The 14420-nt window shown below is 38.2% G+C and overlaps 1 protein-coding gene across 1 annotated transcript in view; it reads left to right on the top strand.

The window, feature by feature from the left end:
- Positions 1-14420, top strand: part of LOC124555608 (proto-oncogene tyrosine-protein kinase ROS) — a 565849-nt gene that overhangs the window by 443304 nt on the left and 108125 nt on the right. Inside the window, exons 21-23 of the mRNA XM_047129578.1 lie at positions 8449-8654; positions 12227-12337; positions 12476-12669. Of these exons, the coding sequence (XP_046985534.1) occupies positions 8449-8654; positions 12227-12337; positions 12476-12669 (511 nt within the window). The remainder of the gene's footprint in view (positions 1-8448; positions 8655-12226; positions 12338-12475; positions 12670-14420) is intronic.

Below are 14420 nucleotides of genomic sequence, written 5' to 3'. Positions count from 1 at the left end.
CTAGGAAGAGATGCGAAACAAACATACATACAAATGTACACACAATACAAACATACATACATTTGTATAATATGGATTAATGCATCTAGGACGACTGGGATATGTCTCAATTTCCCTTTTGCAATAATCTGTCAGTATCAAGTTAACATAATGTTGTCCATTTTTGGTGGTATAATTATGATGATTGATAAACTTATGCATTATTTCAGAATGAGATTTTCACTCTGCAGCGGAGTGTGCGCTGATATGAAACTTCCTGGCAGATTAAAACTGTGTGCCCGACCGAGACTCGAACTCGGGACCTTTGCCTTTCGCGGGCAAGTGCTCTACCATCTGAGCTACCGAAGCACGATTCACGTCCGGTACTCACAGCTTTACTTCTGCCAGTACCTCGTCTCCTACCTTCCAAACTTTACAGAAGCTCTCCTGTGAACCTTGCAGAACTAGCACTCCTGAAAGAAAGGATATTGCGGAGACATGGCTTAGCCACAGCCTGGGGGGATGTTTCCAGAATGAGATTTTCACTCTGCAGCGGAGTGTGCGCTGATATGAAACTTCCTGGCAGATTAAAACTGTGTGCCCGACCGAGACTCGAACTCGGGACCTTTGCCTTTCGCGGGCAAGTGCTCTACCATCTGAGCTACCGAAGCAGGACTCACGTCCGGTACTCACAGCTTTACTTCTGCCAGTACCTCATCTCCTACCTTCCAAACTTTACAGAAGCTCTCCTGTGAACCTTGCAGAACTAGCACTCCTGAAAGAAAGGATATTGCAGAGACATGGCTTAGCCACAGCCTGGGGGGATGTTTCCAGAATGAGATTTTCACTCTGCAGCGGAGTGTGCGCTGATATGAAACTTCCTGGCAGATTAAAACTGTGTGCCCGACCGAGACTCGAACTCGGGACCTTTGCCTTTCGCGGGCAAGTGCTCTACCATCTGAGCTACCGAAGCACGACTCACGTCCGATACTCACAGCTTTACTTCTGCCAGTACCTCGTCTCCTACCTTCCAAACTTTACAGAAGCTCTCCTGTGAACCTTGCAGAACTAGCACTCCTGAAAGAAAGGATATTGCGGAGACATGGCTTAGCCACAGCCCGGGGGGGATGTTTCCAGAATGAGATTTTCACTCTGCAGCGGAGTGCCAGGAAGTTTCATATCTGCGCACACTCCGCTGCAGAGTGAAAATCTCATTCTGGAAACATCCCCCCAGGCTGTGGCTAAGCCATGTCTCCGCAATATCCTTTCTTTCAGGAGTGCTAGTTCTGCAAGGTTCACAGGAGAGCTTCTGTAAAGTTTGGAAGGTAGGAGACGAGGTACTGGCAGAAGTAAAGCTGTGAGTACCGGACGTGAGTCGTGCTTCGGTAGCTCAGATGGTAGAGCACTTGCCCGCGAAAGGCAAAGGTCCCGAGTTCGAGTCTCGGTCGGGCACACAGTTTTAATCTGCCAGGAAGTTTCATATCAGCGCACACTCCGCTGCAGAGTGAAAATCTCATTCTGGAAACATCCCCCCAGGCTGTGGCTAAGCCATGTCTCCGCAATATCCTTTCTTTCAGGAGTGCTAGTTCTGCAAGGTTCACAGGAGAGCTTCTGTAAAGTTTGGAAGGTAGGAGACGAGGTACTGGCAGAAGTAAAGCTGTGAGTACCGGACGTGAGTCGTGCTTCGGTAGCTCAGATGGTAGAGCACTTGCCCGCGAAAGGCAAAGGTCCCGAGTTCGAGTCTCGGTCGGGCACACAGTTTTAATCTGCCAGGAAGTTTCATATCAGCGCACACTCCGCTGCAGAGTGAAAATCTCATTCTGGAAACATCCCCCCAGGCTGTGGCTAAGCCATGTCTCCGCAATATCCTTTCTTTCAGGAGTGCTAGTTCTGCAAGGTTCACAGGAGAGCTTCTGTAAAGTTTGGAAGGTAGGAGACGAGGTACTGGCAGAAGTAAAGCTGTGAGTACCGGACGTGAGTCGTGCTTCGGTAGCTCAGATGGTAGAGCACTTGCCCGCGAAAGGCAAAGGTCCCAAGTTCGAGTCTCGGTCGGGCACACAGTTTTAATCTGCCAGGAAGTTTCATATCAGCGCACACTCCGCTGCAGAGTGAAAATCTCATTCTGGAAACATCCCCCCAGGCTGTGGCTAAGCCATGTCTCCGCAATATCCTTTCTTTCAGGAGTGCTAGTTCTGCAAGGTTCACAGGAGAGCTTCTGTAAAGTTTGGAAGGTAGGAGACGAGGTACTGGCAGAAGTAAAGCTGTGAGTACCAGACGTGAGTCGTGCTTCGGTAGCTCAGATGGTAGAGCAGTTGCCCGCGAAAGGCAAAGGTCCCGAGTTCGAGTCTCGGTCGGGCACACAGTTTTAATCTGCCAGGAAGTTTCTTATGCATTATTTGTCTCTAAGCCATATTGGGAATGGAACGGGGGCAAACTGTAAAACTACCTAAAGTGATAAGGTGATTGAAGAACTTAGTAAGAGAGTTTATTCTTATAAAGACTTCTATGAGCTATTTATGCTTTTGTCAGATCAGAAGAAGATAAGTCCACTTGATATCCAGGAAGTGTCCAGGCTGTAGCAAGTCAACAGTTCAGATCTAGAAGACTCAACATTTGGACTTGAATGTTTACACTTCAAAAGCTACGTCTCTGTTGTAAAGACTGAAAATGAGTCATACTATTTTCCAGAACTGTGCAAGATGCTAAATGGCTCTGAGCACTATGGAACTTAACCTCTGAGGTCATCAGTCCCCTAGAACTTAGAACTACTTAAACCTAACTAACGTAAGGGCACCACACATATCCATGCCCGAGGCAGGATTCGAACCTGCGATCGTAGCGGTCGCGTGGTTCCAAACTGTAGTGCCTAGAACCGTTCGGCCACTCTGGCCAGCCAAGATGCTAAAAGGTGCCAACTTGGAGAATACCCAAATTTGAACATAGCTCTTCAAATATATTTGAGTAGTCCTGCTTCCTGTTGCTCAACAGGAAGGTCATTTTCTGTTGTTAGAAGTATAAATAATTATTTAAAGACATCACAAAAGTGGGATCATCTAAGTTATCCTGGCAGTCCTTGCTACTGAATCAGACTTGACAGTGAGACTGGACTATGAAAAAATCATAAACTTATATGCCAGTCATAGTGCAAGTAAAAACCCCTTCTTATTTAAATAACCAGTTTTTTGTCCCCTGGTATATTTCTAAATATAATGTAAGTTGTTTTTGTGTATATTTAATTTTACTAAAAGCTCAATTATAATGTTTGGCTTTATATTTATTGTATGACACTTAACTAAATTTTTCTAGTTGTAGTTTTTATAAGCACAATTTTAGGTTTGCAGTCCATAGTTAAGTATTACACAGACAAGAAACAAGCCCTACACAGTAGACAAACTTTGATAAATATCAGTCTTTCAAGTTGGGTGATGGGTGGGTGGAGGCCACCAGAGATAGGAGTGCTGAATACAGGCCCGTGTCTCTCTGTCTACATGCAAATCAGTTTTTAATTACAATTAGTATCACCCACATACTTAATTTAAATATAATCATACAAAACAGTGAATATAAACTACTTGAGTTTCTGCTTCAACTGACAGTGTAGAGTGAACTGAAATCTGTAGCTGGAAATTAAAAAGAGAGACAGAGAGCTCTGAACCACGTAACATCTCACACCCCTTGCTATCAAACTGAGAATAAATTTGTAGCAGAAGGGTCCAGAAGCGTGGAGTGAATATCTGTGTTACATATCTGAAGGACAGCTTCATGGCTTATAATTGTTCACAAACTTTAGAGATCTTTTCATTCACATTGCAAAAATGTAGGCCATTACAACACAAGTCTTAAACAGTATAATAATTTTAATTATAATGAAGATGTCACATACTTCACAATTGGACATCTAAGTTGGTAATATAATCAACTGCATTTGGTGTCAACAGAAAATCATTTCGTGTCCTCCGTATGCCCTCAGGTTGCAGTGTTGTGTGATGTGACAAATCATCTGTTTCTCAGCTCCACGGATACACTACAATGTAGGTATTATGTGCATCAGCACACCTGCCATTATTGCTCCTCATCCAGTTGAGGGTTGATCATGTCTTATGTGCAATTGGAGGATCCTCACATGTTTTTTTTATGTTGTTATTTCTTATTTGGAGTTTGTGGAAATGTTTGTTGTATTTTGTTCAAAGGACAGACTCCTAAGCAGTTTAGACATTGATTGTAGATGTAGCAGAAGTAATTTCCTATGATGTTCAAATAATCTGTTAGTGTTTTCTCCATTGCTTCCATTGCTTTGCTTCTGGTTGTTGCAGCCCAACCAGTAGGGTAGCCAAATTTTCTGAATCTTATTACTGTCATATCAGGAGTGTTACAACCAAAGAGGAGTGGAATTAAAATGCTCTTGAGGAAGGCCATTATCGAGTTTTTTCCAATTGCTCAGTGAATTATCTATGACTTATTAATAAAGGAGATAAATTCCCTGCATAAGACCACAATCACTGTGAATATTTTGTGAATAAAACTGTCTAGATGATGTAATAAATTTCTTTATTTACTATGCCATTTTGGTTACTGCCATCATAAAATATAAAAAAAAAAAAAAAAAAACGTGGAACTTCCAAAATGAGATATGCCTAATCAGGATGCTCCAATGTGGCAAAGGCTTGAATGAAGTAAGGAGCTACATTATAATAATATCCTTATTTATTTGCTATGTGTCCCATGAACCTATATACTGATTATTTGCCCAGGATGAGAAATGTATCAAAATGGTGACACCTTTGTAATCTACAGTTATTTATGTTTAATGTTTTTCTTTTTATGTAGATTTATTCTACGGTTATTTATGTTTTTCTGTTGCCTTTATTTCACTTACTGAATGATTTATAATGACATATATAATGCTGCAGTGATGTTCATCAGTGTGACAAGGATTTTGTCTCAATGTTACATCTGCTGTGAAAATTGAATTGGGGGCTAGGATGAAAGGAGGAGGTACTTTACATAATAATATACTGTATTTATTTTGTTTATTTATTGAATATGTGTTTCATGGAACTGTGTAGTGATTATTTGTTCAGGATGAGAAATATACCAAAGTAATATGTATTTAATTACACACCAGCATTCATAATATATACCTACAGTTGACTTCTACAGAAATTCTATTGTAGTAACCTTACAAACCAAACCACAAATACTGTTTTACATAAAAAAATTATGTAGAGTAATAAGACAGATACTTGTTAAATATTAACCAGCTGGAAAAGAAAGACAATTTTTGAGAAATAACGTTAATACATGATTTGTACAAACCAAATACATAAAACAAAGACAATATTTAGAGGTGTGACTTATTTGCTTCCCACACGGACAAATGATAACAACCATATATACACAGTGTTTATGGCAACAGTCTAAAAATAAGAGCTGCTTCTGATGTTAAATTACCTGTTAAACTCATATTTAGAAACTTGTCAACAGGTTAGAAAGAGCAATTTAGAAAAGAGGGATTTATGTTTTCCAAAGCTTTTGAGCCCTGTGGGTAGGACTTGAATATTTTGTTGCCAGCACAGTTGATACCTTAAGAGACCTTGGAATATGTGCTGGTTACTCATCAATTCATAATGACCTGCAATACTATCAGTATTTCATGTGTCCGTGTGGGAAGCAAATAAGTCACACCTCTAAATATTGTCTTTGTTTTATGTATTTGGGTGTACAGTAAATATCGTTCTCATGTCCTAAAATGTAGTATGCATACATGTCATTACTGAAACAATGGAGACAACAGAGGATGAGTAGAGATGAAGCAAGACTGTTCCTTAAACCCAACAAAATGTAATAAATATATGTAATTAGAAGCAGTTTTTCTGCTTTTTGCATGTCATTTCAGCAGTTATTGGTAACCGATGACCTGTAATTTTTGGGGCATTAACTGATTTGAATCAAATTTTAACTTCAAAGCAAGTATTAATTCTTCCTGGACAATGATCAAAGATGTAGAACATTCCATTGTTAGTATTTCCTTTCCGCACATCAAGGTTGTGAATGACTCATCATATCCCCCACTACAAACATATTCCTGCAGAAGTAGAAACCTGCGTATGAAAGCTTTAGAATGTTTAGCATTCTTTTATCTCAAAGGAACAAGTGCACTATTAAATTTGAGTAAAGATTCTCTTAGTGGAGTGTGAAAACTGGACAAATCATGCCGAACAGTAATCAAAGGTTATCTGGTGTATAAAACAGAGGAAAAAATGAAAATAAGACTTTATTTTTAATAGAAAAATTAATAATATATGTGAATCCTTCATTGCCACAAAACCTCTCACTGACATAAATTTGTGTCTGAAAACATTGTTGGTAAAGCCACATAGTAAATACCTCAAGTTTCAAGCCAATACGCACATGCATTATTGCCCATGCAGGCAAAGTCTCAGCTGAATGTGGATAAGGAAAATAACACATTCTATATGACTAGAAATTCCTTCCTGATGTAGTACTTGCATAAGAAATTCTCTGTTGACTTGCAGTGCTAAATTCAATCAAAATCCCAAACTTTCACTGACTGCCTCCGTCATTCTCAAGAGGAGTATTGTTTTCAGCAGTAATGAAGGGGGCACTCATCAGAAGCATAGTATTTTACCCAAAATTGAAGGGGCCAATTAACCATAAATTTTTTATCCCACAGCATATCTTGGAGTACTGCATGCCATTAGGTCTAGGCAGTAAAAGTACCTCCAGAGATATTACCACCACTAAATTGATTTGTTTCCACAATGTTCCTGAAATTAAATCATGTTCCAGGTTCTCCTCAAATAAATATACAACATAAATCTTTTGAAAACTGAGTCTCGATGCATCAGTGGACTACATTGTACTGGATTTATTCACCATCCAAATTTGATAGCACTGTCTTGAATGTAAAGATTCCATTGTGTGCACTGGAGAACCTGGGGGAAACATAATTGGAAATCTGATCCTGAGACCATATTTCTTGGAAAGCTGAAACTCATATAAGGGTTACAAGCTTGATTGGCAGTTGAGTTACAAGAAACATTAAGTTTAATTGGGCAGTTAAAGCCACATATTGGTGCTGCATAGGATTTGTTGCTTTTGGAAGATATTGCACTACCTTTGAGAAATATGTCAGAAGCCTGGGAACTGTTGTGGAGGTGACTTGCTTGCAGTCATCCAGTAGTTAATCCCTTAAAATAATGCTGTATCTAATACCTGATACCCATTCATACTGTACAAAAATATTATTTCAGGAAATAGGCTTCTGATTGCAGTGAGTGAAAGATACAGAATGAGACTTTTTAGCATCAGGTGTTGCCATTTATCTTTTTTCAAAAGGGCTATGTAATACTGGCAGTATTCAAACCTGTAAATTGCATTCTATGCTTGAAAGATGAGCTATGTTCCTTAAATGTTTATAATGATAATGCAGTGCTGTCTTCTTCACAGCAGTACTTTTTTTATTATAGTTATCTATTCAATATTTTTTCATGTTAGTATAACAATGTTTAAGTTTCATTGACGTTCTCATAATCTTAAAAATGATGTATTTAGGTCTGCTGACAATTCCTCCTTTTCCGTCATTCACTTTCTCTGTAATAAAGGAAATTTTCCAGAATCAAACTATGGAAATTCCAGGTTGAAATATCAACAACGCAAGAAATTATAGATTGCTGCTTATTGTAAGGCTGACACATTAAGTCGCAGACAGGTACAGTCAAAGGACACGTATGCAGAAACTTTTGGCCACAGCCTTCATCAGAAAAGTGAAGAGAAACGCACACCATTCATTCACACAAGCAAACACACCTCACGCACACATGATTGCCAGCTCCTGCAGCTTGGACCAGATGCCAAATTTCTAGAACATTATTAAAAATTGTAATTTATTTAACACAGTCTCAGTTTTTCACTTTTGTAAGTTAATATAACATTCTTCATTAATGGATGAATTATATTCTGTTTGTGATTGTAAAAGCTGCTTTCTTCTGTAGAATGTGACTTCCTTTTTAGGGAACCTATTCATGTTAAATTCCTTATTTGAATTGTACAATACAAATTAAAATAAGTCGAAAATATTAAGCTACATACTAACCACATGATACAATGATACATTGCTGTAAATGGGATTAAAAACTAGACAGTCTCAAGAAAACATAGTTGTTCAGAGAGGGAGGAAATGGAAGTGTGTTGAAGATATGTCACAGCTCTTAACTTTTCGGACATACTCTGTATCTCTAAGAGTTAAGTGTGTATTTATTTTCTATTACTTGAAAAAGAAGATTTCTGTGCTTGTGCATCTACTGGAATTCCCTAATTTGAAGTGAATTCTGAGGAGCTTGTGGTTTACTGTTTGTGTTTAGTGATCGAGGATAACTGTGCTAAAGTTCTATGTGACTGAATGAAAAATGTTTTCATTTAAAAATCTGTTTTGTACATAATTTTCAGCTTCTGATGCTAAATGGAACTGGTACAAGTATTACCATTGACTGGGTTTCACGACATCTCTACTGGTCAGAGATAGACGATAAGAGTATTGGATCTTCAATATATACCTTAGACCTGAATCAGGCTGAGAAAGGTATTGTCCAACCAAGAAGAGTTGTAAGAAGGCAGAGAATTGTGCTGAAGATTGATGTTCTACCATCAAAAAGGTAACTGTAAACTGAAAATGAACTAAATAAATAAAAGAAAGTAATTCAAAATAGGACTAGTTGAGTAAGTGAGGTAAATATTGTCTGTAACAGATGTACAGTTGTCCCCAGAAGGACATTCTCCTCTTTCAGAGATACACTGTTTTGACAAAAGTCATGGGACACCTCCTAATATCATGCTAAACCTCCTTTTGCCAATGTAGTGCAGCATCTCAACATGGCATGGACTCAAGAAGTCGTTGGAAGTGCCCTGCAGAAATATTAAGCCAGGTTACCTCTGTAGCTATCCATAATTGCGAAAGTGTTACCAGTGCTGGATTTTGTTCACAAACTGATCTCTCAGATGTGTCCCATAAATGTTTGAAAGGATTCATGTTGGGTGATCTGGTGTGGCCAGACCATTCACTTGAATTTTCTGGAATGTTCTGACATGGCACACTGTCATCCATGAAAATTCCATCATTGTTTGGGAACATCAAGCCCATAAATGGCTGGAAGTGGTCTTCAACTAGCTGAACATATCCATTTACAGTCAATGACCAGTTCAGTTTGACCAGAGGACCCACTTCATTCCATGTAAGCACAGCCCACACCATTACAGAGCTTGCACAGTGCCTTGTTGACAACTTGTATCCATGGTTTTGTGGGGTCATATGACCAGGTCATAGTTTTCCAGTCATTTAGGGTCCAACTGATATGGTCACATGCCCAGGACAATCACTGCAGGAGATTCCATGCTGTCAGCAAAGGCACTCACAATGGTCATCTGCTGCCAAAGTCCAATGAAATTAAATTTCACCACACTTCATAACTGATATGTATGTTGTATGTCCCACACTGATTTCCCCAGTAATTTCATGCAGTGTTGCTTTTCTGTTAGCACTAACAACTCTAAGAAAATGCTGCTGCTTTCCGTCATTAAGTGCTGGCTGATATCCACTGCATTGTCCATGGTGAGAGGTAATACCTGAAATTCGGTATTCTTGCCTCACTCTTGACACCGTAGGTCTTGAAACATTGAATTCCCTTATCATTTCCAAAATGGAATGTCCCATGCATCTAGCACAAACTAACATTCCACGTTCAAATTCTTCACAGATGAATTTTCTTGTCTTCTTCATGTAGGAGGAAGTAGTATTGATAGACGAGCACCTGGTGCACTTCTCCGTATCTTTCTAACATGATATATTTTCATAGTTTACTGAAATTAGTAGGCAACATGAACAGCCCAACTAGTGTTTCATGCTGTGTTTCTGTTTTGATACTGACACCCTGCCTGTCTCTTGCAAGTGTTGTCATAAATGGTATAAGGTTGCCAATATTTAGGAGGAGGAGATTAGTGTTTAAGGTTCTGTCGACAATGAGGTAATTGGAGATGGAGCACAAGCTTGGATTTGGGAAGAATGGAGAAGGAAAGCATCTGTGCCCTTTTTGTGGAACCATCCTGGCATTTGCCTTAAATTGTTTAGGAAAATCACAGAAAACCTAAATCGGGATGACCTGACTCGGGTCTGAACTGTCATCCTCCCGAATGTGAGTCTAGGGCGGTCTTTAGGCAGGCAGTTGGTACTGATGACAGCTTCATTTCATCAGAGTGGTAGGCCTATTTGTATGTGTGTATGCTGTCTCATACATAGTAGGTGAGCATTGGGATTCTGTAAGCAGTTGCAGGATATGTGGTTTTGTTACAAGGAAATATCATTACACTGTCAAATATAATATGAAGCAGTACTGAAAAGCTCCATGACTTGGATTTGATAACTTAATGCATCACTTCCAAATGAACAGACTATTGCTGATTGGAGGAAAATGAATGGAGAAATGAAATGCAGTACATTAAGTTTGATTCTCTATCTTAATCATGTCAGTTATCAACTGAATTCGTGTATGCAATTGGCTTTGAGAAAATAATTTGTGAAATAATATTTGACATTCCACTCTATTAATTTCTGGGAACTTATGGACTTCAAAATAAGGCTTATGTGATTATATCTCAGAAGTGGTGAAAAATTTGTACTGCTCTTCACTGTCATCTATGTTGAAGTGGTAGTAATGTCTCCTGATCATTCCAAAAAGTCAATATGTTAAAACCATTACGCATAAACCTTATACATAAATCCACTTTGTAACAATCATAATAAGTGGCATCCAATCCCTCCATGAGGAAGCATCCTTTAATGCTCCACATTTATTTTCACTGGGAGGTAAGAATCTATTCTCAATTCCAGAAGACTCATGCTTGACATGCGGTTCTGTTGTTACCATTTGTCTATCTCTCTGATGCATCAGTCATACTTATGTCTGTAAAAATGATATCATTACTTTGATATCATAACTTTGCTTTAAATGTGTGTCATTTTCAGACAATCCTTCAATAAGAGAGACTGGCCGTTCTTATGTTATACTTCCTCTTTTCACTCCACTAATCAGTTGCACATTCTTGTTAGACTGACATGGACAGATTCTATAATTTCCTGTACAGGAACTGTGACATATATAATCAAGAATTTGATGTAATGTCAATCCTGTGGCTATCTTATCACAGTAATCATACTCAGACATTAAATGGAGGACATAGATGGGCAATGTTCAATATATAAAATATCTTACCAAGATTTGTTCAAGAGAGTTTTATCAAATGTCTCACTATATGTATATACTTGCAAAATGTTGTTACATCTCATGAATTCAGTACCTCTTGTGTTGTGCAATGGTCTTAGCATGGGATGACATGTGTTTCTTACTTCCTGTTCTTTCTGAACAATTCACATCTTACAAGGCTGCTGCTGTAGTCTTTGGCCAACACAGACAATTGAATATAAATGGTGAATATATTAGTGATCAATGTAAACAGTAAAACCTTTCTCTAAATGTTCAAAAGTGCTTTGAAACTATATCTTTTGTCATAGCATGCCCTTAATCTCAGTTTGTACTGTTTATTTTATTCAGATAGAAGCGAGCAATCAGTCATACATTGTCTCCACAAAATCAGTTTTACTGAACAGAGTAAAATAGAGAAAAGTTGTCATCAATACATCATTTGAGTTCTGAATCTGCAGTTCTATGTCTCTTATGCAGTAATGGTGGTTAAATAGACAGCTCAACAAACTATCCCATATCATTTTCCCCACTTACAAGAATGTATTCATGTAATTTACAGAAAAATGGCTTTTTAGAGTAAATTACACGATGATCTGGATAATAACTGACAATACTAAATCAACAACGTTGTGGGTATGTCTTCATAAATAAATAATTTATAAATTTGATAATGGATATCTAAATTCTGTAGAAAGATATAGCCTTATGTTAATAAGAGATGAATACTTTTCACTTGGCTATATCTACAGTTTTGCATCTACAAAGTTGAGTAGAACCACAGATAAAGCAAAATATGTTTAAGATGTTTTGAAAGAGAGACTAAAAGATACTCTCATTAATTGCAGTGGCTAAGAAACTTACTTATTTAACCAGAAGGTACTGATAGTTTGGTGTAGTTATTTCTTACTTATTATCAATACAACTTAATAGACATTGTGCACAGTACTTATTACACTTTCTTCTGTTGGCAGTTCACTCTACTGGATTGAGATTAACAGGAGTTCTGTCAGCAGTCTCATGAGAAGTCGAGTAGATGGAACCCATGTTGAACCATTCTTTTCAGTGAATAAAAAGAGAAGGAGGTTAGAAGAACTATAATATATGAATTTCTCATATTGTAATCTGGACCTATTCAAGCTCTCAAAATAACTATCATTAAATTTGTTGTGCATCCTTCATTTATTGGTACAACATGAGTTGCTTGTTCATTTTACTTGCAGGAGGCAGAATTTTCGGAGTGATTACTGTAACTGTTCTGGTAATCCTGTTCTGGGGAAAGCAATGACAGTTGATCCAGCAGACTTCATAAATCCAAAAATATTTTGGGTAGATGGTTGGCAAAACCAGATATTTACATCAGATATTGATGGCTGTAATTGCACAGTAGTTGTGAATGCCACACATAGAAAAGCAGGTATGTCTTTTTTTTTCTTTTTTCTTATTTTTTTAGCAGAACAGCTAACACTAGTGTAAAAATTATGTGTGCAATGCTCCATAAGTGGTGCCTGGACACAAAGAAATGTAATTTATTCATTTCATTGTATAAAATTTTCAAATTCTTTGACTTTTTGTACAGGAGACATCTCATGATAGACACTGATATACTTTTATCAGAGCTATACAACAATTTTACAAACCTTATTGTGATACAGTTCCACTTGGTCTACAGTTTCAAACTGTGAAATTGTCATCCATGAATTCTTCAAAAAAGTAACAGCACTTTTCCACTAGAGGAGTGAAGAACAATCTTTCCAGTAAATCAAGCTCCATGTTGTAATGAGCATGGATAAGCCAAATTGTTATGACCATTGCCTACCTCAAGACTGAATGACACCTGGTGACATTGTGGGCATGTGACATGGTAAGGGAAGTGCATAACACACAGCAGAGATGAATGGGGAATAATTCTAGGAATGTAACAGCTGCAAATAGATAAATCCACTGAAATAAGCAACTTTGAGAGTTGGTATTTTGTTTTGGTCTGGCACCTTGGGATGACTGTCTTGGAAGTAGCAGAGCTGGTCAGCAGATGATGTGTAAATGTTCCCTTGTTGACCCAATAACATCACCCTTCAAAATTGCAGTGAGCATGGGATCATCAAATTTGGGCCATGGATCAATGGAAATGTGTTAATTGTTGGGTGACTCTTGTTTGTTGTTACATGGGGTCAAGTGGTTGTGTCTAGATATGCCATCATCCAAACAGCTGCTTGAAACATGCACTTTGCCACATTTTCAGGCTGGTGAAGGCTGTGTTATGGTGTGAGGGACATTCACCTGGGCTCCTTTGTGACCAATGATAGTAATTGAAGACACCTCGACAGCTGTGGACTACATGAAAATTATTGCAGTCCACCTGCTTCCCTTCATGCCTTATGTCTCCCCAGATGGTGATGGAATCTTCTAGCAGGATAACTGCCACATCACAAGACCAGAAACATGCTACAGTGGTTTGAGGAGCATGACAGTGAATTCACATTGACGTCTTGACCGTAACATTTGCCTCAACTGAACCTTCTGGAATATATTTGGGACACTATCGACTGCCAGCTCCATGCCCACAAACCACCAGCCCATAATTTATGGGAATTTTGCGTAACCACTGGAAACTTTAATCTTGATGGTAGAATGAGGATTTATATCTGGGACACTGTCAGATGTCAGTTCCATGCCCATATACCACCAGCCCATAATTTACAGGAATTTGAGGAATCACCAGAAACTTTAATCTTGATGGGAGGAGGGGGATTTAAACTTCATTGTTCTTGAAACAAGTCCAGTGCCTTCACTATTGCATCTCCTTATTAGGTATAATTTGAAAGAAGAGGAACGAACTTTGCTACTAATTGTTTCATGTTCATTTTGACTTTTGGAATATACTGATATGTCATTTAAAAGTTCAACAATAGTACAGTCAGTGATTGCTTGCTTAACATGATGGAATGCTTTACTCATTCATTTGTTGCTGTACTACCACACAATGATAACCAACCCAAATTTTTGTATAATTCTTAGTTTGTTGTCAGTTTCAGCTTTTTTTTTCTTTTTTTTCAAATTTAAACAAAATGGTTTGCATATCCATTTTTCCAAAACATCAGATATTTCAAAATTGTCAAAAATAGTAAGTACAGTGTAAGAAAAGCAGCAACAAGTAATAAGAAAGTC

Source organism: Schistocerca americana, chromosome X (genome assembly GCF_021461395.2).
Source record: "Schistocerca americana isolate TAMUIC-IGC-003095 chromosome X, iqSchAmer2.1, whole genome shotgun sequence".
NCBI lineage: Eukaryota > Metazoa > Arthropoda > Insecta > Orthoptera > Acrididae > Schistocerca > Schistocerca americana.
Note: the sequence above shows the minus strand (reverse complement) of the source record. Positions and strands in the feature narration are given on the sequence as shown.